We start from the raw sequence: 24,650 nt of genomic DNA, 5'->3' as shown, positions 1-24,650 counted from the left end.
GAAGCTTCTTGGAAGAGAAGTGAAACATCTTCAAGAAACTTAAAGAAGTCCAGACGCTTTTCTTTCTAAGTTCTATAGATCCCATATAACCCTCATTATGTTACATGTAATGTGAACTAATGTTAGTGGCTTTTTGTTTGTGCAAATCTTGGACACATTAACTTGTTTGTACATGATAATGTTAGTATGGGCAGAAAATGTAATAATGATACTCTTAATTATGCCACTGTACCATATCAGGAGAGAAGTCACGTAGACATCTGAAATCAGTTGAGGAGAATTTATTTTAAAAAATAAACATTTCATTCACAGTTGTAATAACCAAGTTATTACATTACAACCATTTACGAGTGTTTCACTTAGTAGCAGAAAAATAATTTTAAAAAAGCATTTTTAAATTCTTACATTTAATAAAAATACAGTACATTGGCTATTCAGTCAAGCTTATTTGTCATTCATGATTTTAGACAAGATTTCTTTCAAGTCATCATTAAAAATTTCAGCTGCTCTCTTCGCTGCATGCTCTACGTTGATTTCTTCTCCTTGGATAAATGGCACTTCATGGAGGAAATGTTTCCGCAGGTTAAGAAGAAACGTTGCTTTGGATTCACTCAGCTGAGCAGCCAGAGACCTCATGCGTTCAGGAGGTACTTTATTCTCTAAAATTAGGGAAAGACGAGTTGATCATTTAGCTAGGCTTCAAGTGGCAGCATGCTCTGGTAAACTTGAAATAATAAATATTATCCAAAGCTGACCTCTGGCAGTCTTCATGGCTTCAGAGATGAGGCGTCGACAGGCCTGGTCAGCCTGGTGGACAACACTATTGGCACATTTCAGACGATCAGCATCCTGCAAAATAGATGATGATATATGTGCAGGTGCATGTCTTAAGTCAATACCAATGTATATATGAAAACAACAACATAGATTAAAAAAAAAAAAATCAGTTATGCATGATGGTATTTCTCTGGCTTCTTGTATTTCCACTACTAATGATGCATTCTTATCTCAGTGCAAGACCGTCCTTTTAATATATTTCTAATTTTCCACTTATAATATGTAGTATTAAGGGACCTGTTATTACTATGTAATATCAAGACAAGACTACCTGCTAGTACTGTTGTTTATGATCATGAGTGAGTATTTTTTTTTTTTTTTTAAACAGTATATGTTAATAATGAGTCATTGTTATTATTATTGCATGTTGATGATGATGGTAGTAATTGTTATATCTTAACCCCTCCCCTTCATTTTTTTCCTTCTCTGTCTCCTTTCCCATCCCTCATCTATCCCCTTAACGGTAGCTTGGTGTAATGATGTTCCAATATAGCTGACGGTTAAAACTTTCAGAGTTGCATGGAAGAGGCTCTGGGTCACTTTCTTTACCACTGATATAGACAAAAATCTATTTTACTCAACTGACAACCCACTTATAAACAGTCTCACTCCTTAGGGTCTGTGGGCTGTTTTAAAGGGGGGGGTCATGCTTGAGGTTGGCCCCCTCTGATTAGGTACTGTTGATTTGAGGACTCTTGACGATGCGTTATTTCATATGTTAAACCTTTAGAAATGATAGAAATGATCTGCTTCTGTAGCTACATCACTAGCATGTGTCTCAAGTTTACTCTACCTTTTGTTCTCTGTTGTCTTCTCCCAGGCTTAGTGGGTTATTTAGTGCAGAGGAGATCAACTCCATCACCCTCTGGCTGAGGATAAGCCACATAGGAGAACACAGAGGCAACAAATTAAAGCCTGACTTATGAATTGACTTTGGTAATTAATCTTTATGGCTGCTCTTTCTGCTGCCTTACATGTCAGATTTGGACACAGTTCCTGTGCTGTTAAGTGTAATGCTGTTAATCTCCCATGAGTTCTTCTGAGGATTCGGAGACTCCAACCGCTTCACCATCTCCAGTATCACCTCAGTGGGAACGGGCTGAGACCTGCTCTGGTTTCTGCTGATGCATGATTCTAAATCACACTGTAGGTAGACCTGGCAGAAACCCAGCGAATCTGCAACATCAGAAGACGTTAACCTAATATTTGAAGAGCCGCATACGTTAAGTGGCATATTCAGTTGATAAGAGGGGTCTTACACTTCCTTGCAAGCTGACAAACTTCATATCTCATACTTGGATAGTAGAAGTTGTCGTCCAGTAGGAAGACGAGAGGTGGCTTCAGACCTTTAGGCCCCATCAGACCTTGAGTGCACTGTTCCCAGGCAGCAACACTGATCCCAGAGCTGCTTGGTACCTCTGGCAGTATTTCTGACTTCTGCAAGAACTGCTCAATACAGTACAACACAGCTTGTCTGTGTGACTTCCATTCAGTGTGCTAGAGAGGAGAATCAGTTCTAAAATTAGTAGGACATACTCAAGCTACTTATGATGTATGGAGACAATATGGATTTTAAAAACAATCTGCTGCAGAATAAAAGTACTTTGAATAATTAATACAGTCACATATCGTGTAGCAGAAGGTAACATTACAGGGAAATTAAGAAGCTTGTTGTTTATGTTGGCTCAAGACTTACAGCAGGTTGTTTACTAATGTTGTGTCAATCCCCAGCTCCTGGACTGTATATGATGAAGTGTCCTTGGACAAAATACTTATCCTCAAATATCCTATGATGCAAGTGCTAAAATTTACCATGGCCTAAACTATCTGATGTTTTATCTATGTCAATGTTTTACCCTTTCCTAAACTGGGAAAGGGTAAAACATTTGATGGAAAAGTGTAGTGAGAGTTACCTGAATTAGCCAAAAAACCACAAAACAAATCTAACCTCTAATCTTCAAGCACTGAACACATGCAATTTACTTACATGGATGGGTAAATTGACCTAACTTAGTGCTGTCAAAGAGCTAAAATTTTTTTATTTTTTTACCTTTTCTGTTAATTAGCACCAAACTATGTTATTTAATGTAAAGCTGTACTATTGTGATTGCGTTCTCTAATAGTCATAATGCCCTACTATAGATAATATTACGCAGGATGGTTGGTTCACATTACATTTGAATCATGTCCTTACCATTTCTTGCAGGTTAACACCATCCTCGACCACTTTGGTTAGAAAAGCTTGCTCTGGGATCAGGTCATCGTATGGCACCACCGTGGCTCTCCATCCATGCTGTGCGGCGGTACTGAGAATCCGGCGGGCCAGGGTGGACTTCCCAGCAGCGGGTAGCCCGCAGAGGACACACAGACAGGCCGAAGCCCTGCTGACACTCACGGCCTCCTCAGTTGCCATGGGCTACGAAAGAGCAGCTTCACAACCTAGCTTCTACTACTTACATTTGTACTGTTTGCAGCCATGTTGGATATTAACTTCCTCATATTCTTCCGCGTGTCATTTCCTACCGACGTCCTTCAAAATAAAAGCACATAATATTGTAAACGACGTCTTGACCAACCTTGTGTTGTACAGTACTAAATAATATTGTAAATAAAGGAACTAAAGGATTGGAATATCTAAATAACTCTCAAGTACAAAATACAAGGACTAATGACATAAAACAAATCGCAAATTGTTTTAATGACTTTTTTCTTGATGTTGGTCCTAGCTTGGCTAAAGAAATTGTAAAATCTGGGCACCCTCCTAAAACTATCAATGTAGCAAACTCAATGTTTATGAGGGGAGTAGATGAAGAGGAAATTATGGATGTAGTTACATCCTTTAACTCCAAGAAACCAAATGACTGTGATGGCATTGATATGGACTTAATTAAAGATATTATTGGATGTATTGTGAAACCATTTACCTACATTTGTAATCTGTCATTACAAAGTGGATTATTTTCAGATAAGATGAAAATCGCAAAGTTAGATCCAATGTATAAAGCTGGAGATAGCAAACTATCGGCCCATCTCTCTACTACTGCAGTTCTCTAAGATACTGAAAAAATATTTTACAATAGATTATATGACTTTATCACAAAAAAACAATGTACTATATATAAAGCAAGTATGGATTTAGACCTAAAATGACCACAATGCATGCCTTAATGGAGTTTATAGATACAGTAACAACTGCTATTGAAAACAAAGAATATGCTGTCTGAGTTTTTTTTAGATTTAAAGAAAGCATTTGATACAGTTCATCGCAACCTTTTACATAACAAACTACATATGGGGTCAGAGGGGTGGCATTATCATGGGCTAACAGTTACCTTAAAAACCGTAAACAATTTACCCAAATAAATGCCATAAAGTCAGAATTGAAATCCGTTGTGTTCCAAAACTGATCCTTGGGGATCAGTTTTGGGGCTGCTGCTTTTCATATTGTACATTAATGAGATATGTGCAATTTCAACATCTTTGAAAATAATATTATACAATATAATACAAACTTACTGTGCTGTGGAAGTAACTTGGAACAACTTCTGAATGAACTAGAAAATGAATTAAATAATCTGAAGACCTGGTTTGACCATAATAAATTAACATTGAACCTGAGTAAAGCAAAATTCATAATATTTGGGAAATGCACATATTCTACTAATAGTAAACTGACAATAAATAACAGTATCTGAAATAAAATTCCTTGGTTTGATAATACATCACAAACTATCCTGGATTCCAGACATTACTTATATCAAAGGCAAAATATCGAAGTCTCTGGCAATTCTCTACAAGGTTAAGGATCTCATAAATCAAACATCATTATATACTCTGTATTGTTCTATCATACTGCCGTACATGACATACTGTGTGGTCGTGTGGGGAAACAAGTACAAAACACACACCCATCCAACATACATTCTGCAGAAAAAGAGCAATAAGGATAACAAATAAAGCTACTTCAAGAGAACCTTCAAATCCACTTTTTATCAAATGAAATATTCTCAAATTTAAAGATTTGGTTGACCTCAGAACTGCGCAAACAATGTACAAGGCAGCAAATAAATCTTTGCCCCACAACATTCAGAACTTGTTCCAAATAAGACCAAATACTCATGACCAGCACGCCAGTAGTAAGGACAAATGTAAAATATCACACCATTACAGTCAGAGGAGTTAGTGTGTGGAACACCTGTACAGATGAAATCAAGAAAAGTAAATCAATACAAAAATTCACACATTAAGCAGGTGTTAAACACAGGGTGATTAGTTTATGTAAAAATGTAGTTTGTTGTTGTTTTGGTTTATGTGCTGAAAATGGTTTTATTTGTGTATGTTCAATGTGTTAGACTTGTACATAGTTAAACATATATGGATCAAATAATGTTGAATTCTGGAGATGGATTTGTAAGCAATGAAATTTGAAATAAGGGGGTAGGAACAGGAAAAGTGTAAACTTCATCCTACTCCTTTTCAAGCACACACATTATGTAGATATATACATGAAAACTTGATGATTTTTAAGTTTTGTTTTTTCTCTCTTGTTATTTCAATTATATTTGCATGTTTGAAATAATATTCTATCTATCTATCTATCTATCTATCATCTTTCAAAATATGTCAAAAATATCTATGATGTGATGAAATGATTTCAAGTCAGTTTTGAGTCACATTCCTGTCACAAGGTAGAAGCCTCAAGAAGTTGTTATTGGCAAAGCCACTTTTATATACCCTTTATTTAAAAAACAAAAAACAAAAGAGTAAAAAAGAGGCATAGTATTGAGGGCAACAGAAATGTCAAAATAAATAAATTGCAGTTCTATCAACACATCTTAAGTGGCCAAAATGGGCTGGATGCTGAAGCTTTATTTAGTTTTACATTTTATTTATTTTTTTGCCATTTTGACTCTATGATTCTACACACAGTGTTTCTGTTTCTATTCTTAGTGTAGAAATAATTTAAAAGCCACAAGAATTTTTTACTCAGTTACAACGAAACAATCAAAGTCCATTTTTGATACCCTTCATTATTACATTGCACACATTATAACAATTGCATTTAACTGCAAGAAACATCAATAATATTTATTTTTTAAAAAGCATGATGATGTAAAATATAAAACTCTTTTTGAATTTTATTTGCATGTATCCCCAAATAGTAAAAAGACCTAATAAAACAGTCAGTAAACATTTACCAGCCTCATCCACTACCACATAATAACAGTCAATCTTACAAACAGCGTGCCTTTAATTAGTATTTTACAGTAGTCTCTTCATACAGTTTTGATCTGTAGCAAATTCATAACTTCAGAAAATAATTTAAATGATACTGTATGAAAGCAATTAGCTTGGTAGATGTTTCGGTTGGATTGGTCTGGGTACTCCAGGGCCTTGTACAGGAGGTGGTTGTTCAGGGGGGTCATGACTGTTTTCATCATCCCAGTAGTTCGTTTCTCCGTACTTGAAACTGACAGATTATGTTTAAAGTAAGTCAGAAACCAATCACACATGTTTGTTTGTGTACTGACAGCTTCAGTTTCCATTTATCTATGAGGGAAGTATGGATTTAGTTAAGTAAAAAAGTAAGTCCGTTCATACCCAGAAACTGGAGTTGAGGCAGCTGCTGGAAATGCAGGCTAGAATAAGAACAAGGCAAACACAACAATGAGCAACACTAAACATCTAACAGAGTTACCTTTCCTGTTTAGGGATTTGCATTTTCACTAGAAAATAAACAAACATTGCACTTCACGTCCTTCACACAAGTACACAATCTTTAAGTTTTAAGGTTTTATGCACAAGGATATGACATATTGCATGATGTCAGCCAAAATGCAGAAACAGTGTGTGAAAAATGAACTACACCCTGTGATCCAACAGCATCTAAAATCACTTTAAACAGCAATAACTTCATGTAATCATTTTCTCTATAAGTCTCACATGACTGTGGACAATGTTGCTTCTGTTAATTGAGCTTTGCATGCACAGCTCTCTTAAAGTCCTGGTTTAAGTCTGGACTTTGACTGGGCCATTCTTTGACTTGGCTCCTTTATTTTTCAGAATGTTACAAATTTGCTTTGCAAAGTTTGGTCAACTTTGCATAGCCAAGCTGTGCTGCCATGTTTTCATTTTAAAGAGAAGCGGCTTCCTTGACCAACCTTGTGTTTCTGTTTGTGCCGTCATGGAATTGTTGCCATTTCTCTGAGCATTGCATAGTCCGACCTTGGGATGAATTTGGGAAGACTAGCAGCTGTCTTGAATGTGTTCCACTTGTGAATCTTTTTCACTGTAGAATGATGGCCTTCATATTGTGTGGCCTTCTAACCCGTCCCAGATTAATAGACAGATCAATTAAGTTCATTTCTGATGTCTTTCCTGCTTTGCATTTTCACAATTTCTGTTCATTTGAGAATGACACAGTTTGTTCTTGTGCCTATCAGGTTGCATTTAAATCATTTTAGAACCTGTTAAGGACATTTGTAACATGCCCTAAGACGTAAAAGCCTTGGATCGACAGAGAGTGTACTTTCTTTTTACCATAACTATGAAGGTAAGTGGATAAATATATTTACCCGGTTGGTGGGACGCTCAGGTGGAGGTATGGTTCTGGCACCCGTTTGAGCATTGCTGTTTGAGCCTGCATTTGTGTTTTTGGTCTGAGTCTTACGTAACCTGAAAAAGAAAAGAAAAAAAATCAAAATGTACAACACCATATGAAAAACAAAACTATTAGTATGTACACTTAATTTGAGTTGAAGTTTACCTTTTGAGGCAAGGCTCTAAGGACTCTCTCCTAAAGATGTAAAGGAGCACCAAAATGAGAAGAACCAGAAGAGGAACCACCAAGAGGAAGAAGATCAGCAGGCCGTTTCTGAGGGAGTAGTCTTGTGCAAAAAAGAGATGTTTGTTCTTTATTAAGTTCAGATGTGAATTAGGAACAATAGTGAAAATTTAATTGCACCAGGAGGGAACTTTCTAAAAGTTCTGCTTTTTATTCGATGAAAATTAATAGTGAACTATCACATTGTTTTTGATCCAGCAGACATACCCTGCATGTCGTTGGTAAAAATGAAAATTTTCCCATACAGATGATACAACAACAAATGCTACGGCAATAATGTCTCCACTAATGAGGGGATAACAGATGACTGTGTATCTAATGATGAATTCAGATGGTCATATTGCCACACATGTGGTATTAGGGGACTTATTTGTCATAAGTCATAACCGGTGAATTAAGACGTACCTATTTGAGCAGGGCCGCTGTCTATGCTGCCACCCCACCCTGACCTGTCGCAGTAGGGTGGGCCCCAGCCATTTTCACAGTGGCAGTGACCTAGGTTGTTACAAACCTGAAATAAACATTAAAGAGTAAATATCCAGCAGGTCCTAAGTGGCTGGAATCTGAGTAAAGAAAGACAAAAAAAAAAAAAAAGAAGAAACTTTACCCCTCGGCCATTACAGGTGGTTTTTGCATCACAGATCAAGTTGGGCAGGAGAGCAGAGGCATTCACACACTGAAAGTTCACACAGGTCTAAAAGAAAAGTAATGTTACTTACTGGTGCAGTTAGATTGAGTCATTAGCAGTTTTTTCTTATGATGTTGACAGTATTTTAGTAAAAAAAGTGATACCATATTTGCATTAGTTGTTACATTTCTTTACTTTGGCATTAAAATAGTTTGCTCACCTTTCCTGTAGCACAGGGGCTGCCAGGGTTAACATAGGCTGGGTCCAGCACATCTGTGCCAAGGTTGAAGTCTGCATTAACACAAGTCTTCCCAGCAACTATTTTGATACTGACTGTGGCACCAGGAGGAGGGTTATTCACATTCACGTTGGTGCACTGCACCTTTCCACACATGGTATTTCTGTGTAATAGAGTTAAATTAAGAAAATGAATCACAGTTGCAAATGACTTAAACACTGGATGAAAAAAAAGGTAAATCTAATCGTTAACTGAAATGCTACAATTGTATCTTATCACTCAGTTACTGCCATCAGATAAAGTAATGCTACTTTTTTTTCAAACACATTCACATATGCTTAATTGAATACATGCTGAATTTAGTGTACCAGCAAAGCTTCACATGCTCACGATGAGAGAGGAGATTCATGACATCATACTTATCAGCAATAGGTTGAAGTTAAAACCCAAGAACCACACTTTTATTTTAAAAACAAGTATAATCTACACTTCTGGTTTCTCATGTTTTTGTTCAATGAGTAAATATAATCTCACATTTAACATTTGGCAAGTAAAAGGAAATAAGTTTGTTCACAAATAATGTTGTTCCATAAGAAATCATGGCTAGATTTAAGTATCAAACCATAGTTAGGAAGGTGCTTATTTCAACCAAACATCTTTGAAAAGTGAACTCCAACAGGGGATCAAAAAATGGAAAATAAGAGGACTTAGAAAGTGCCAAATTATAAGAGTAAAATTGTCCATGTTTTCATTAGATATCATTAGATATATATATATTTGTACATCATTGTACAAAAAGAGCAAAGTCTGAGGGGATGGGATTAAGATGGGAATTCTTCTCAGATTTGACCGACTTTATAAAACAAAGTCGATGTTCAACATGACTAACGCAGTACTTTTTCAACACATGTTATCTAAAATCCTTAAATTCATGAGATGATGAATTCATGACATCATTAGAGAGTACTTACGCTAAAGTACATTTGATGTAGTCTCCTTTGCTGTTGGTTCCACAGTTACCAAACCGATCTCCCTGAATATTTGCATCTTGGAAACAAATATCTGCTGCTTTTATTGCATTATCTGCCAAAAAGAGAAATAATATCCAGAAAAAAGAACAAGAAAAGTCTGAGAAGTCTTGCCTAGTGATCGTAACCACATTACTGAAAACTAAAAGCATGAAAAAAGTAATGAATTATTATTAGATGTACCTGGTGCAAACAGATGTCCGCACTGATAATCATATGTCTGGCAGCGTCCTTCATAGCAATACGCAGCATTGTTTTCACAGGGCAGACCATCCATGAGATAAAAGTCATTCGGACAGGATTCATTTCTTCCATTACAATATTCAGGAAGATCACAGGTATTGACAGAATTTCTGCATGGCGTTCCTGCAACTTTCAGCTAAAAAACAGAAGAGAGAAAAAAGTTAACTCACCCACATTTCCAAATGTTTTTTCTTGGTGCAAAAAGCACAATAATCAACCATAAAGCTAAATCCAACACATTTCAGACCTGACAGTTTTCGCAACATGCTCCGTGAGCACATGCAGATCCGTGGGTAAATGTACATGTGGCAGCATTGCAGCACTTATTCGTACATTCCTGTATGAAACAGATGAAAAAAAGACAGTTATTAATTATTTAAACAAAAGATACAAAACTTCAACACCGCCAGAGCATTTTCACTCTCAGAGGCATGAAGCAGAAGTGTAATTGGGTAATTGTGCCGCAATAAGTGAAATTAATTTACAAAAAAAGGTTGCAATTCTTTGCACATTGTATTTACTTTGTAAATGTCCGTTTCCATATTTAGACATCCTGATATGATATGATATCTAATATTCCCTCTTAAGACTTGATGCAATTTAACAGATGGTACTGTTAATTCAAATTTATAAGGCATGTAAGAAAAACCTTTACATGATTACCTATTGTTAATGCTTGTTATAAAGTATTATTTTCAGTGTGTTTGACTTTACAGTATTGAGCAAAAGACTTAAGCCACCCCTTATTTCATTATAGTTTGCAAGGAAACTGGAAAATAATTGCAGTGATTTATTGAAATTTGCAAACATACATGGAACTACAGTGTTTTTTGTTTTTTTCATTTGCTGCAAATAGATTTTCAGGTCGGTCACTTCTCCCCCCCCCCCCCATCTGTCCAGTTTCCTCAAAGATTTGCACACCATACCAAACATGCCATGTTTTTTGGCTAATGGCTCTTTGGCAATCACCTTGATGGTGCAAAAATACAATTTATGATTGCTAAACTACGCTATTTTTGGTATTTCCTGAATATTCAAAAATTTAAGTGAAGTAGCTTAAAAAATATAATAATAAAAGAATAATAAAAGAAATGACCTTTAGATGAACTCTTAGAAAGTCTGAAAAACTACTGCTCAATAAATAAATGGAAGCAAAATATAAAGAAATGAGGGTTGGTTCAAGACTTCTGCACAGTACTATATTTGACAGTAGTACTCTACCTGTGGTTTGCCACAATCACACTGCTCCCCATGTTCCAGTAGGCCGTTGCCACACTCAGGATTGCTAATCACATTTGATGCAGCGGGCTGATTTCTCAGACACAGGCCTCCTCCTCTTAAAATCAGTGCTTCAAAATCTGCTTCACTGCACTGGCTAAAATTTGTGGCACCACTGCAAAATAACAGGATAAATCATTTATAGAAATATACAGTTGGACAGGCCTCATATAGATGTTTTTAAAAACCCTACTACAGTGAAAGGTTTCTGTTGTCAAATTCTAAATATCTATACTGATCTAAAACCTTTATATATCTTTCAGCACTGATGGTGCCATTCCAGATGTTAAAGCTGCCATTTCCATAGGCACTAACGCTCCTCTTCAGTTCAGCGCCCAGGTTTCCGAAAAAGAATTTCAAATTTTGATTCGTACAACCACAGAACAGTTTTTCACTTTGGTTCAGTTCATTTGAAATGAGCTAGTGACAGCGTTTCCAGATAACGTTCACATACAGCTGGACCTTTACTAGTGATTGGATTCATTGTTTCCTTAAATTTGACATATCGTCCCAAATTTTCAGAATTGGAATTGTAAGGAAGGTTTAAAAAAAAGACTTCTACGGAAAAAACAATAAATTAAACATTTTTTGAACATTAGTGAAAACTGTATTACCTGGCACCTCCAGACATGATGCAGCTTTTTCCATTACAGGCGCAGTTCGCAGAGTCATGATTCATGCCCAGGTTATGACCCATCTCATGAGCCACCACAGTGGAGACAAAAGCCAAATTGTTGCCGCTAAACTGTAAAAAACAAACGCAGGACATTAAATGGTGACATTTGAACAAAATTTATGCCCAATTTGCAGCTCCTGAATTTGAAATGAGAGTTTAAATCAATGATATGATAAATCATTATTCGTGTATAGCCAGAAGAAAAAAAAAAATGTAAATGAACTTAAAAGCATATATCAAATATATCTACAAAAATTATAATATTATATAGTACCTATAGATTTCTATTAATATTAGAAATCAATTTATTGATGTAATCACTTTCTCAACTGCAATAGTAATAGCAATTGATACATGTTATACATTATGTTGTTTGACTAATAAGAAAAGCAGTTTCCAAAAAGACTTTGTAATAATACAAAGAAAGATGCATTGTCACGGTGGTGGAGTGCATTCAAGTATAACCTGTTTGACTAGAGTAGAATGTATTCAAAGCCTGCGAGAATAAGCTGCAGTTTTTATGAATAATGTATGATTGGTATCAGTTTCTGTGTGTCAGCTGGTGTTAGAAGTTAACAGAGATGAACTAACCACATTGATTCCTCCAGAACTTGAGGCAGAGCAGACTGTGCCCACAAAGGCCATACCTAATACACCTCCTGGATATGCCCCAGACTGACCACTAACAAATATGGAAAAAGGGGTAAATGTGTCAGAGAGCAGTTGATATTCTGATATTAAGCATTATTGATACAACATCTTGCTCAGAATAAATAAATAAACCAAAGGACAAAGACCACGTGTTACTTACACAATGAGTTGTCCAATGTCATGCCTGATTTTGGGTATCAGAAAAGTCTTCCTCCACTGAACAAAATTTCCCAACACATTTCCTGCACTGCCTTCCACACTAAAAGGATTACTATCCTTAAAAATCTCCAGGCCCACCAGGACAACTCGGATGTTCAGCTGCTTGTAGTACTACAGCAAAGAGGAAAAAAAATACCAGTGTTTTAGTACAGAATCTAGTTTAATTAGGCACGTTTTCTTTTACAAACTACTTAAAATCTCACCCCGTCCAGTAGATTAGCCATTTGCACCATCTCCTCTCTCACTGCTGTCGCATTGTTTTTCTTAAACGTATACTGTCAACACAATTAATTTGTATTTAATGGCGTTTATATTAACATGCTGCTCAATAGCTTTGGCACTATATTTTACAATATAAGCACTCCAGATTTTGTGGGAAAAGTTATTTTAAAAACTATTATATGCCTGGTGACACCAGGAGTAATATATTCATTTACTGCATCAGTTTACAAAAGCCTAGTCATTATTTCCATATCAGTGAGTTCATAGACACATATATATCTATCTACATATATATTTACACACTCACCCTGAGATTATCCACAACCAGCACCAACTCCACATAACTGGTCTGTGGTAAATTGCGTTTTCTCTGTTAAAGCAACAAAAACCCCAATGATTTTCATGTTGTATAACCTTTTAACACTGCAAATATATGTTGAAGTAACAAATGAGCATTTAACCCGCAGCAGAGAAGTCAGGGATTGGCCAGGCTCAAAGGGTTCGTGGCTCGGCACTGAAGTAGCCTCAGTAACGACTCCACAGGTGATGGGCTCGGTCTGAACGTCCTCCAAAAGGTAGAGAAGGTGGTCATTGGTGGTGGACTGTGGCACAGGCTCCAGGCCAAAGGCCTTATTTTCAAAGAAGATCACACCCCTTCAGAAAAGCATTCAAGACATTCTAAGTGACAAACGCTCTAATTCTATTCAGGGGCTTGGCATGGCAATCCTGTAGCAGGTACTATGAGCTCAGGAAACTTAGATACTATTCCTCAAAAAGGTTAAAGCAAATCATTGGCACTTATCGAGAACATTTCCCAATAACCAGAATAACTGGAAAATAATTAGAATTGTTTTAAATAGGGATAGTCAAACCTGAGACCAGAGCACGTGCTCAGCGCTACCATTGAATCCTTAAAGCCTTCCACCTCCCCGTGGTAATAACAATGTACCTGAAAAAAACAACAAAATGAAAACAGGTTTTAGAGTTAATGCTCAAGACCAGCCTTATAACTTAAGGTGTGTTTCAACGTACATGTTGTTTCGGATACGATGTGTTGTAGTTCCCGGTAGCGTCACGTGAATATTGAACAAAATTTGGGTGTAAGAAGTCTCTGAAAAGAAAAGAAAAGATGTATATATATTTGTCTGCAGCATTAATATAAGCTTATAATGTCACTACAACCAAATTCACATACCTGTTCTTTTTTAGATGAATGACATGCTTTTGGTTGTTTATGTTGACTGCATATGACACTGTCTCATCTCCATATTTCTTAATATGTAAAGAGCATTTAAAAAAAAAAAAGTTCATATTAAACCATCAGCTGAAAAGATAATTCAGTCAGGTATCAGGTACTCACATCTTTTAAATGATGTTGTCTGTTGATGCTCCTAGACCCTCTATGAATCGCTTGAGGATTTACAATGGAATACTTGGAAAGCTTTGATGTAAACCCCTGGAAAGCATCTGCAATGTAAATGCAACAAGATACTGATTATATAATGCTAGTCTTCAGGAAAAGAGACATTTAAGAATACACCCAAATTAAAATGACCAGAGCAACATTTAAGCTTATTTTGCTGTACTTTCAGGAGCTAAATATGTCCTGATTAACCACACACAGCTTTTTTTCTGGACTCCCCGCCCCCCCCCTTTTTTTTAAGAATGAAAAATTCCAAGTTTTCGTTGTATGTCCTTTAACATCGACAGCCTACGCATTTAGCCAAGCTCAGAGGAGTCTTACCTTTGTTATCGATCCCAGAAATAAAGGAAAAAACAAAAACAGTTATTAGGATGTGATTTTTGATGATCATTTTTGAAGTCTGTAGATTGCGTCCCCGTTAGGCCAACAGAGTGCCTGCGTTGTGTCTTTGCTTCCTGCTCCTTGTCAGGTGGCTAACGATGGGTGTGGCTATGGACAGGTGAGCGCCTTAGAAAACCGGACTTTGTTGCAGTGACAATTCAAAGCGATTTGTCAGAGGATTTTTATATGAGAAGTTTTCTTTTAAGCGTTAAAGGTTATATTTCAGTCCTACCTTACAACTTTGTCCCAAATAACTTTTCTACCAAGAGACGCCTCCGTTTGTTTGTGTTGTTAATATAAAGATTGCAATCTTTTAACAATACTTGCTGAGTGGATATTTTCGATATAGATTACGTCAGGGTTAAGATCTCGGAGGCTATTTGGAAGTCAGAAATTCGAGGAGCTTATGGATAAACCAACTATAGCATATTAGTCTAGTGATGACACAGTATAGGCTACACACAGAAATTATCATTACGTACTTTATTTAAACAGGTTGTATCACTGAGATCAAGATTTATTTTCCCCAAGAAATACCTGTGTACAAAAGACATTTACAGTCTAAGTTCAAAAAGTAGGCAGACAAAGCACATTATTCACGTTTACAAACTAGAAGGCATGAAAAAAAAGTAACTGCAGATGGATGTAATTTTAACTTTTTTTTTTTTTTTTTAACACAACCAGAATTTAGCTTCATATTTTTTTATGAATTCATTAATATTTTATTTTTGGTAGCTCATTTCATTGGTCAGATCCATTCTTACCAAGTTAAGTGTGACAAGAAATGCAGCTAAAATGAGCTGTAATTAAATACATTCCTGCCTCATTATCTTTGATCAGAATCAGGTGTTTCTCATTATCCTGCTTTGTGCACTTCCATTGATCACTTTGTATGTATTTAAGCCCACTTCTTGCTTTAGATTTTTGTTACATTATACTACTTTTGGCTACTTGAGCTGCCCCTGGTTGAATTTCTGGATTCTGTTTGTATAATGGCCTTTTGGATCTTTGGCTTCACCTTAAGTACCTTTTCAGTGTACTTTGAGTCTGCATTCCAGACAACACCCAGCCAAAGGTACACCTATTTATGACAACCAAGCATTCAAGTTTCGTCACCATGAAAAGTTTTACTATGTACCATTGGCTGCAAACTGGTTGTCTTTTAAAAGCAGATTTGAGATTTACAATGGCCAAATCAAAAGAAGATCCTTTGTGAACTGCATGAAAATATACATTACAATAATGACAGAAATAATAATAGTTACTTACACAGAATTTCAAGTCCAAAAAGCTGACCTGATAAACTCTAGTCTCCATTCTCCAGTCTCAGGTAGGTTTATTTGGATTTCAGCAAATAAAATGGCTCGCACTGTGATGCTAAATGGGTGCAAGGCAGGGCAAAGGTGACAATAAGGAGCAAAGGGTCTGATAGATCCAGTGAAGTCTCTCTGCCTTGACTTTGGAGGCTCTCAGTGCAGAAAAGTATGCTTAAGGTTTAGAAGACGGATAAGTAATTAGAAGTCAATGTTTCAAAGTATTGAGAAAAATTAAAGTGATTGTTCAGTTTGTTTGTGTCAGAGCTATTAACCGTTTCTATCATTGATCTCAATCCACTGACCTGTGTTATTTGTTTACAAAAGCTTTTAAAATAGTGACCCCTGCTGACGGTTTAATGACAGAACTGAACCACACATCCCTTCTCCTCTATTCTTCCAAACTGAACCTTTGGCTCATACATGGCTTTCCTGAACAGGTATTAATGATAAAAAAAATATACAAAGGAGAACATGAACCGGAACTGATAGTTTTTCTGCATTCCAACATTCCAGTTCTCCATACCAAACACTGACATTTAATTCAAGTGAAACCAGTTAGGCAGATCAGCTTGTGTATCTCCCTTTAAGGTAGATGTGAAATCAGTGAACATAAAGATATTATTGAAAGATATGAGTTTACTTTTAATTTAGTCAACTTCCCTTGCCCCTGCACTGATTACATTTTAAGCAAAAGCATCATTTCTTCCTTAAATAACAACAAAAAAGGCAGTGTTTCCTTTCTCTGTCGAGATGATTAAGATATTTACAGTGTGTCTCAAAATGTAGAGCGACACCAGAATGAGAAAGACCAGAGGATGAACCACCAACAGGAAGAAGACCAGGAGGCTGTTCCTGAAAGAGCAATCTGTGGTAGAGAAAGTCTTGTTACTTAATGGATTAGCAACGTATATCAACAACTTTTTGTTTTGTCATGTTTTTAAATCAGATTACCAAAAATCAGTGACTTTTAATAAATAGTAACAAGTTATTCAACAGTAATTTGAAATACTGTGTCTCTAATGATGAATTCAAAGGACTTTGTTGGCCCAACTCAGCCTTGATGATCATAGGTCTATTCAATTCCACCTACCTGAGCAGGACCGCTGTCTATGCTGCCACCGTGCCCTGACTTGTCACAATTAGGTGGGGCCCAGCCATCTTTACAGTGGCAGTGCCCTTGATCATTACATACCTGAAATAAACATTAAAAAGAGAAAGTCTGACATGTCCCAAGTGTCTGTATGAAAAAAGAAAATGCAGTTTTACCCCTTGGCTATTGCAGGTGGTATTTGCATCACAGTCCAGGTTGGGCAGGAGAGCTGAGGCATTCACACACTGAAAGTCCAGACAGGCCTGAAAAAAAATTACTTACTGCTGCAGTTAAAATGAGTCATTAGAAGATTTTCCTTCTTATAGAAACACTATTGTCATAGAAAAAGTGAAATCACATTTGCATTACTTGTTACATTTCTTTCTGTTGTCATTAGCAACGAGAGTCTGCTCACCTTTCCGTTACCACAAGGGCTGCCAGGGTTAACATAGGCTGGATCTACCACATCGGTGCCAAGGTTGAAGTCTGCATTAACACAAGTCTTCCCAGCAACTATTTTGATACTGACTGTGACACCAGGAGGAGGGTTATACACATCCACATTGGCGCACTGCACCTTTCCACACATGGTATTTCTGCATCAGGAAGTCAAAGAAACAATCAATAAACCTTTAAATGGTATGCCAAAGATGCCATTATTTTTCTTTATTCTAATCAAAGGATCTTTGTAATTGCACTTTTATTAAAAGTTTTCGCATTATCTCATTTGGACGGAAAGTATAGCTTATTTGAAAATCTTAATCTTGCCACAAAAAGTTTCAGCAAGCGCTGATGTGGGTTCACAATAAATGATTCAGGTAGCTAAAAGTAATCATGTAATATTTACGAACAGTGAACTTCATTAGTTGGCACTGTACACCTAGACAAGGTGCCAGTCTATCACATTGAGACAGACATTAGCTCATGCTCACATGCACATCTAGACCCAATTTAGAATCAACAGTTAACCTAATTGAGCTGTGGGAAATAAGCAGGATACCCAAGGGAGAACCAATGGAGGTACAGAGAGAGCAAACTACTTAAATTCACAACATGTTAAATTAATGATGTCTAATCATTCAAAGACAGTACTTACGCTAAAGTACATTTGATGTAGTTTCCATTGCTGTTGATTCCACAGTTACCAAACCGATCTCCCTGCATATTTGCATCTTGGAAACAAATATCTGCTGCTTTTATTGCATTATCTGCCAAAAAGAGAAATAATATCCAGAAAAAAACAAGACAAATCTGAGAATTCTTATCTTGCCTAGTGATCGTAACCACATTACTGAAAACTAAAAGCATAAAAAAGTAATAAATTATTACTGGATCTACCTGGTGCGAACAGATGTCTGCACTGATAATCATATGTCTGACAGCGTCCTTCATAGCAGTACGCAGTATTGTTTTCACAGGGTAGGCCATCCATGAGATAGAAGTCATTTGGACAAAATTCATTTGTGCCATCACAATATTCAGGAAGATCACAGGTGTTGGCAGACTTTCTGCATGGTGTTCCCAAAGCCATGATCTTAAAAAAAAAGAAAAAAAGAAAAAACCCCAAAACTCAAATCAAACCTACTTTTATGTTTTTGGAATGCACAAGAAATTAAAAATTGTAACACAGAAGCAAAGTCCAACACATTTCAGACCTGACAGTTGTCACAACATGCTCCATGAGCACACATGGACCCGCGAGTAAAGTTACATGTGGCAGCATCACAGCACTCATTCTTGCATTCCTGTATATAATAGATGGAAATAATTATTCTTACTTACACAGACAAAAAGATATGTCATGACGCAGATGTTTATGTGCACCCTAGTTAATAAAATGCGTAACATTTTAGATTTTGCACTGCACCAAGAATACAAATGATAACATTAGGTATTTTTTCCAGTGTGTGTGACCGTATCTTAAAGTAGTACCTCTGGTCTGCCACAGTCACACTGCTCCCCATTCTCCAGTAGGCCATTGCCACATTCAGTCACATATGATGCAGTGGGCTGATTTGTCAGACACACGCCTCCTCCTCTTGAAATCAGTGTTTCAAAGTCTGATGCACTGCACTGGCTAAAACTGGTGGCACCACTACAAAGTAATGGGATAATCCATTAATAGAAATATGCAATTGGATATGCCTCATATCCAATTACATAATTGCATAATAATAATTCATATGATTCCACTTGAAGGAATAATAAATGCTGAAAAATTAAGCATGTAGAAAACACAATAAATCACACTTTTTTATTTGTGGAAAATGTCTTACCTAGCACTTCCTGACATGATGCAGCTTTTTCCATTACAGGCGCAGTTCGCAGTGTCGTGATTCATGCCCAGGTTATGGCCCATCTCATGGGCCACCACAGTGGAGACAAAAGCCAAATTGTTGTCGCTAAACTGTAAAAAAAAACCCACCAGTATATTTAAATTGTGACATTTTAATAACATTTATGCCAAAATGTGTGCTCTTGAATTGGAAATGTAAATTTAAATCAGTAATATGATTAATCTTTATTCATGCATAGTCAGAATAAACGGAGCACGAAAGGATCTTTCAAAGATGGAATCCATTTTTGTAATTAGAAAACAAAACATGTCAGCTTAATAAATAATACATCTGTCCATCTTTCCTCATCCAGAGGACAGAAAGGAAGATCATGACTGGAATGCATCCCATCTGAATTCAATATTGTTTTCTAAATTAACAAATTATTTTAAGAAACTGTAAAACAAGTTAACATATTGTATATTTAGAAATCCCTATACAGTGGGTAAAATAAGTGTCTAACACATCACCATATAAATATATTTCTAAAGGTGCTATTGACAGGAAATTCTCAAAAGATGTCAGTAACAACTCATAAAGTCCAGACATGCAAAGAAATCAAACCGTAGTGGTCCATAAATTACGTGTAATAATGAGAAATGACACAGGGGAAAAAGTATTTAACACGCTTACTGAAATGTAATACTTCGTACAAAAGCCTTTTGTTGGTGATGACAGCTTGAAGACACGTCCTGTATGGGGAAACTAGTCACATGCATTGCTCAGGTGTGATTTTGGCCCATTCTTCCACACAAACAGTCTTCAGACCCACAGGGCTTTTCTGTGTGCATCTTCCATGAACTCTGACCTTTAGTTCTTTTCATAAACTGGATTCAGGTCAGGTTACTGGCTGGGCCATTCTAGCACCTTAGTTTTCTTTCTCTGAAACCAGTTGACTTTCCTTAGCTGAGTGTTTTGAATCATTATCTTGCTGAAACGTCCAGCCTCGTTTTGTCGTCATCATCCTGGTAGATGGCAGCCGATTTTTATTCAAGAATGTTTCTGGACATTTTTTCATCCTTCCTTTAATTATATAAAGCATACCGGTGCCATATACTGAAAAGCAAACCATAATGTTTCCACCTTCAAACTTGACTGTTGCTATGGTGCTTTTGGACTGAAATGCAGTGCCTTTTGACATCCAAACATGGTGTGCATTATGTCATCCAAAGAGTTCAATTTAAACCTTAAACTTCAACACTTCACTTCAATATGCTTGTCCTCTCCCTCCATGCCTTTTGGCACCTCCCTTTCTTCAAGTGTACTGTGTTCAATATAATTTCCCTGTGTCATTTCTCACTACTATAAATAATTTAAGGACATCGATGGTTTGATTTCTTAGCAAGTGTGGATTGGATGAGTTTTTGCCAACAGGTGGTGAGAATTTAATATCAGCTTTAGAAATATATTTACCTTGAAAACCAGTGATGTGTTCAATACTTATTTTACCTCCTGTATGCTATACATCTTTTTATTAATATGAAAAATACAAGGTATGTAATAACACACAGAAAGATCCTTTAGGTGGGAGTGGTGGTGGCCTTCGACAATACGCTACACCTATTTAAATTTTCATGAATCATGCTGGTGTGATAATGGTATCAGTTTCTGTGTGTCAGCTGGTGTTAGAAGTTAACAGAGATGAACTAACCACATTGATTCCTCCAGAACTTGAGGCAGAGCACACTGTGCCCTCAAAGGCCATACCTAATACACGTCCTGGATATGCCCCAGACTGACCACTAACAAATATGGAAAAAGGGGTAAATGTGTCAGAGAGCAGTTGATATTCTGTTATTAAGCATTATTGATACAACATCTTACTCAGAATAAATAAATAAACCAAAGGACAAAGACCACGTGTTACTTACACAATGAGTTGTCCAATGTCATGCCTGATTTTGGGTATCAGAAAAGTCTTCCTCCACTGAACAAAATTTCCCAACACATCTCCTGCACTGCCGTCCACACTAAAAGGATTACTATCCTTAAAAATCTCCAGGCCCACCAGGACAACTCGGATGTTCAGCTGCTTGTAGTACTACAACAAAGAGGAAAATAAAATATACCAGTGTTTTAGTACAGAATCTAGTTTAATTAGGCACGTTTTCTTTTACAAACTACTTAAAATCTCACCCCGTCCAGTAGATTAGCCATTTGCACCATCTCCTCTCTCACCGCTGTCGCATTGTTTTTCTTAAAAGTATACTGTCAACACAATTAACACATCACTGATATGATTAATTATTAATGATGTTACTATTGACAGGCTACTCAAAGGTTTCAGCTCTATATTTTACAGTAGAAATGTTCATTTCTGGGGGAAAAGCTGAAAATTATTATGCTCTTGTACTTTAGCTAGTCTATGAAAGCAAAACTGTTGGGCCAAATCATTATTTACACATTGGTGGATTCAGGGTAATACACTGGAAACACACTCACCCTGAGATTATCCACAACCAGCACCAGTTCCACATAACTGGTTTGTGATAAACTGCGTTTTCTCTGTTAAAGCAAAAATTAACAATGAGTTACACTTTAAAAACTATTCCCTCTGTAACTATATATTTAATTAAGAAATGAGCATCCTAACCCGCAGCAGAGAAGTCAGGGATTGGCCAGGCTCAAAGGGTTCGTGGCTCGGCACTGAAGTAGCCTCAGTAACGACTCCACAGGTGACGGGCTCAGTCTGAACATCCTCCAACAGGTACAGAATATGTTCATTGGTGGTGGAGTGTGGCATAGGCTCCAGGCCAAAGGTCTCATTTCCAAAGAAGATCACACCCCTACAGAAAAGACGAGCAAAGCAGAATCAGTTAGCAAATGCTTGAATTCAGTGCAAAGGCAGAAGTTATCTTATAATGGAAAGACAGAGATCAACAAAACGTTTGACCAAAAAACCCCACAATAAACATAATGTACTTCCTAAAATACATTAGCATCTTAATGAGAAAATCAACTGGTTGTAATAAAATAAAATGTTAAGAAAATGTATGCAGAACAATTGTGAATGTGAACAACTGTGTTATGCATCAAGTTGGAGAAAACTACACAAATGTTAACAAAACTTTAAGTCCCAGGGCTTGTTTCGTTTATCACTTGAGTGTCATGTATCAATGTGCAGATGAAATTGTGCACACGGAAACAAGACTGAACTCAGAACACCATTTATTGCCAGTGCTCAAAGAAAAAATACAACACTTCAATAACCTAGACTAGTGATGTTACATCTGTCACTGAAACCCAGAAGCCTGTGTCAAGCAAAGGGGGCGTGTTCAAATGACGTCCCTGTCAAGGCCTGTAATGTTCTTCAGAATATCACGTGACTAAAGATAAATGAGTCATGACATGAATACATCACAAGGTGATTTGAGCGTTTGAAAAGACATGGGAATTACGTTTTTGCGTGAATTGGATCTGAGGTGATTATATATATACATATATGTATATATATATATCATATATATATATATATATATCAATTGATACATTATTACATATCCAGTGGTATGTAGCCTATGTATTATCTCAGCAGGGCTGCTGTACATTGAATGGCCAGCACATATCAGGAAGCAAAGCAGAACATAAAACATGCAACGTGAGGGACTGTCAAAATAAAACAGGAACCAAACCACAGACATTCCAATTTACAGTAACATAGGGAAAATGTGAACAAACAATGAGAGCACACACACTTTGAAGACAGGACACAGAGGCTGGACAGAAAGAGGGGGAAAAAGCCGAGACTAGAACGGAAGACATGGGGCACAACTGTAGGGACAGACAGGGATACAATATAAGCAAAACAGAACAGAACTAGATAAGAAACAAAACTATAGATTGTTAATAAATAAATAAAAACAGGAAATGGGAAAACAACAAAAAACGCAAAAAAACTGGGACCAAAACGCAGGGATCCTAACACTGAAGGAGGAACTAGAAAGCCACTTCCAGTTATCAGGAGAAGGAGTACAAAACTAGCCTGACTCCAGATGAAGTAGAGTTGTTTATACCTGAGACCAGAGCATGTGCTAACTGCTACAAGTGAATTCTTATATCCTTCCACTTCTCCGTGGTAATAGCAATGCACCTGGGAAATGCAAAGAAAAAAACAGGTTTTAGAACTAGTCTTCAGATCCAGCCTTACAAATGAGTTTGAGCTTAAACTTACTTGATTTGCTGGATATGATGTGTCGTAGTTACCGGTGGCATCACGCAAATACTGAACAAAATTTGAGTGTAAGAAGTCTCTGAATGGAAGAGAAAAAAAATTATTCTAAAGCACAAAAAAGGAACTTACATTAATATCTGTGTGGCCTAATTCTGCACATACCTGTTCTTTTTCAGATGAAGGACATGCTTTTTATTGTCTATAGTGACTGCATATGACAAGGTCTCATCTCCATATTTCTAAATGTATACAAAAAATGTTAAATGTTCCATCTGCTGAAAAGATGATTAGGTCAGGTATCAGGTACCCACCTCTTTTGAATGTCGTGGACTGTTAATGCTCCTAGACCATCTGTGAATCATCTGAGGATTTACAATGGAATACTTGGAAACCCCATGGAAACCATCTGGAAGGTAAATTCAGTAAGATACTATAAATACTGAGAAGTACTCACTTATAATCTCATTATCACTTATCAGTACAAGGTCTTTTAAATGCTAACACCCAAAACACAATCAGATTTCTGCGATCCAATCCTTTTAAATGAGAAAGAATTAAGTATACACTATAGAGCAAACAAAGCTCTTAGTCAGAGTAATAATGAAAATACAAATGAACAACAATATGTAGCAATTGTCGTTATGAGTCTACAAAAGAGAAAGTTCAGCAGACAAACAACACAACATTTAGCCCATCTCAAATGTGTCTCACCTCTGCTGTCAATCCCAGAAACATGAAAGTGCAAGAAAATAGTGATCAGAGTGTATGATCTGACCATGATGATCCTTAAAGTATCCAGGTCTCGTGCCTGTTGAGTCTACTGAATTATGCCTAATTCGAGGCAAACCAAAGTAGGTCTACCTCAGATTCTGTAAAGTTATTTATTTCATATTCTGTATAGTTTTTCATATTTATATCCTGTTCATAGCCTGTACATAGCTTGTACTCACTACAGCCTGTACATACTTATAGTTATAGAATATTCACAACATACTTCATACCGTGTACATTATAACATACCATAATAGACCCATTTCTGTAATATACTCACATATCTATATTATTGCTA

General features: G+C 36.6%; 2 protein-coding genes across 4 annotated transcripts; both read right to left on the bottom strand.

Annotated features, from left to right (window-relative positions):
* Positions 1 to 266: 266 nt before the first annotated feature.
* LOC120738110 (L-seryl-tRNA(Sec) kinase) lies at positions 267 to 4,542 on the bottom strand. 2 transcript variants are annotated; one of them, XM_040039171.1, is made up of 6 exons: positions 3,032 to 4,542; positions 2,133 to 2,334; positions 1,812 to 2,013; positions 1,631 to 1,706; positions 756 to 849; positions 267 to 659 (listed from the first exon to the last, which is right to left on the bottom strand). In XM_040039171.1, the coding sequence occupies exons 1-6, from the start codon at positions 3,248 to 3,250 to the stop codon at positions 445 to 447; spliced, it is 1,008 nt and encodes a 335-aa protein (XP_039895105.1). In that variant the 5' UTR covers positions 3,251 to 4,542; the 3' UTR covers positions 267 to 444. The 2 variants fall into 2 exon arrangements, with proteins under 2 accessions (XP_039895105.1, XP_039895104.1); XM_040039170.1 differs by having other exon boundaries at positions 2,097 to 2,334; positions 3,032 to 3,929.
* A 1,016-nt stretch (positions 4,543 to 5,558) lies between these two features.
* On the bottom strand, positions 5,559 to 24,374 carry zgc:174164 (uncharacterized protein LOC570656 homolog). Of its 2 annotated transcripts, none has more exons than XM_040039169.1 (22): positions 24,293 to 24,374; positions 23,893 to 23,987; positions 23,744 to 23,820; positions 23,582 to 23,660; positions 23,424 to 23,500; positions 22,004 to 22,196; positions 21,853 to 21,915; positions 21,547 to 21,618; positions 21,282 to 21,451; positions 21,062 to 21,152; positions 11,711 to 11,841; positions 11,040 to 11,211; positions 10,066 to 10,155; positions 9,759 to 9,954; positions 9,519 to 9,630; positions 8,530 to 8,710; positions 8,289 to 8,375; positions 8,087 to 8,192; positions 7,604 to 7,724; positions 7,413 to 7,512; positions 6,439 to 6,476; positions 5,559 to 6,307 (listed from the first exon to the last, which is right to left on the bottom strand). In XM_040039169.1, the coding sequence occupies exons 1-22, from the start codon at positions 24,357 to 24,359 to the stop codon at positions 6,184 to 6,186; spliced, it is 2,442 nt and encodes an 813-aa protein (XP_039895103.1). In that variant the 5' UTR covers positions 24,360 to 24,374; the 3' UTR covers positions 5,559 to 6,183. The 2 variants fall into 2 exon arrangements, with proteins under 2 accessions (XP_039895103.1, XP_039895102.1); XM_040039168.1 differs by lacking the exons at positions 21,062 to 21,152; positions 21,282 to 21,451; positions 21,547 to 21,618; ... (5 more) ...; positions 23,893 to 23,987; positions 24,293 to 24,374 and adding exons at positions 12,364 to 12,454; positions 12,584 to 12,753; positions 12,846 to 12,917; ... (5 more) ...; positions 14,225 to 14,331; positions 14,609 to 14,752.
* Positions 24,375 to 24,650: the final 276 nt, after the last annotated feature.

This window comes from Simochromis diagramma, unplaced genomic scaffold (assembly GCF_900408965.1).
Source record: "Simochromis diagramma unplaced genomic scaffold, fSimDia1.1 OVJJ01000402.1, whole genome shotgun sequence".
NCBI classification, from domain to species: Eukaryota; Metazoa; Chordata; class Actinopteri; order Cichliformes; family Cichlidae; genus Simochromis; species Simochromis diagramma.
The sequence above is the reverse complement of the archived record's forward strand: the minus strand, read 5'-3'. Positions and strand labels throughout refer to the sequence as shown.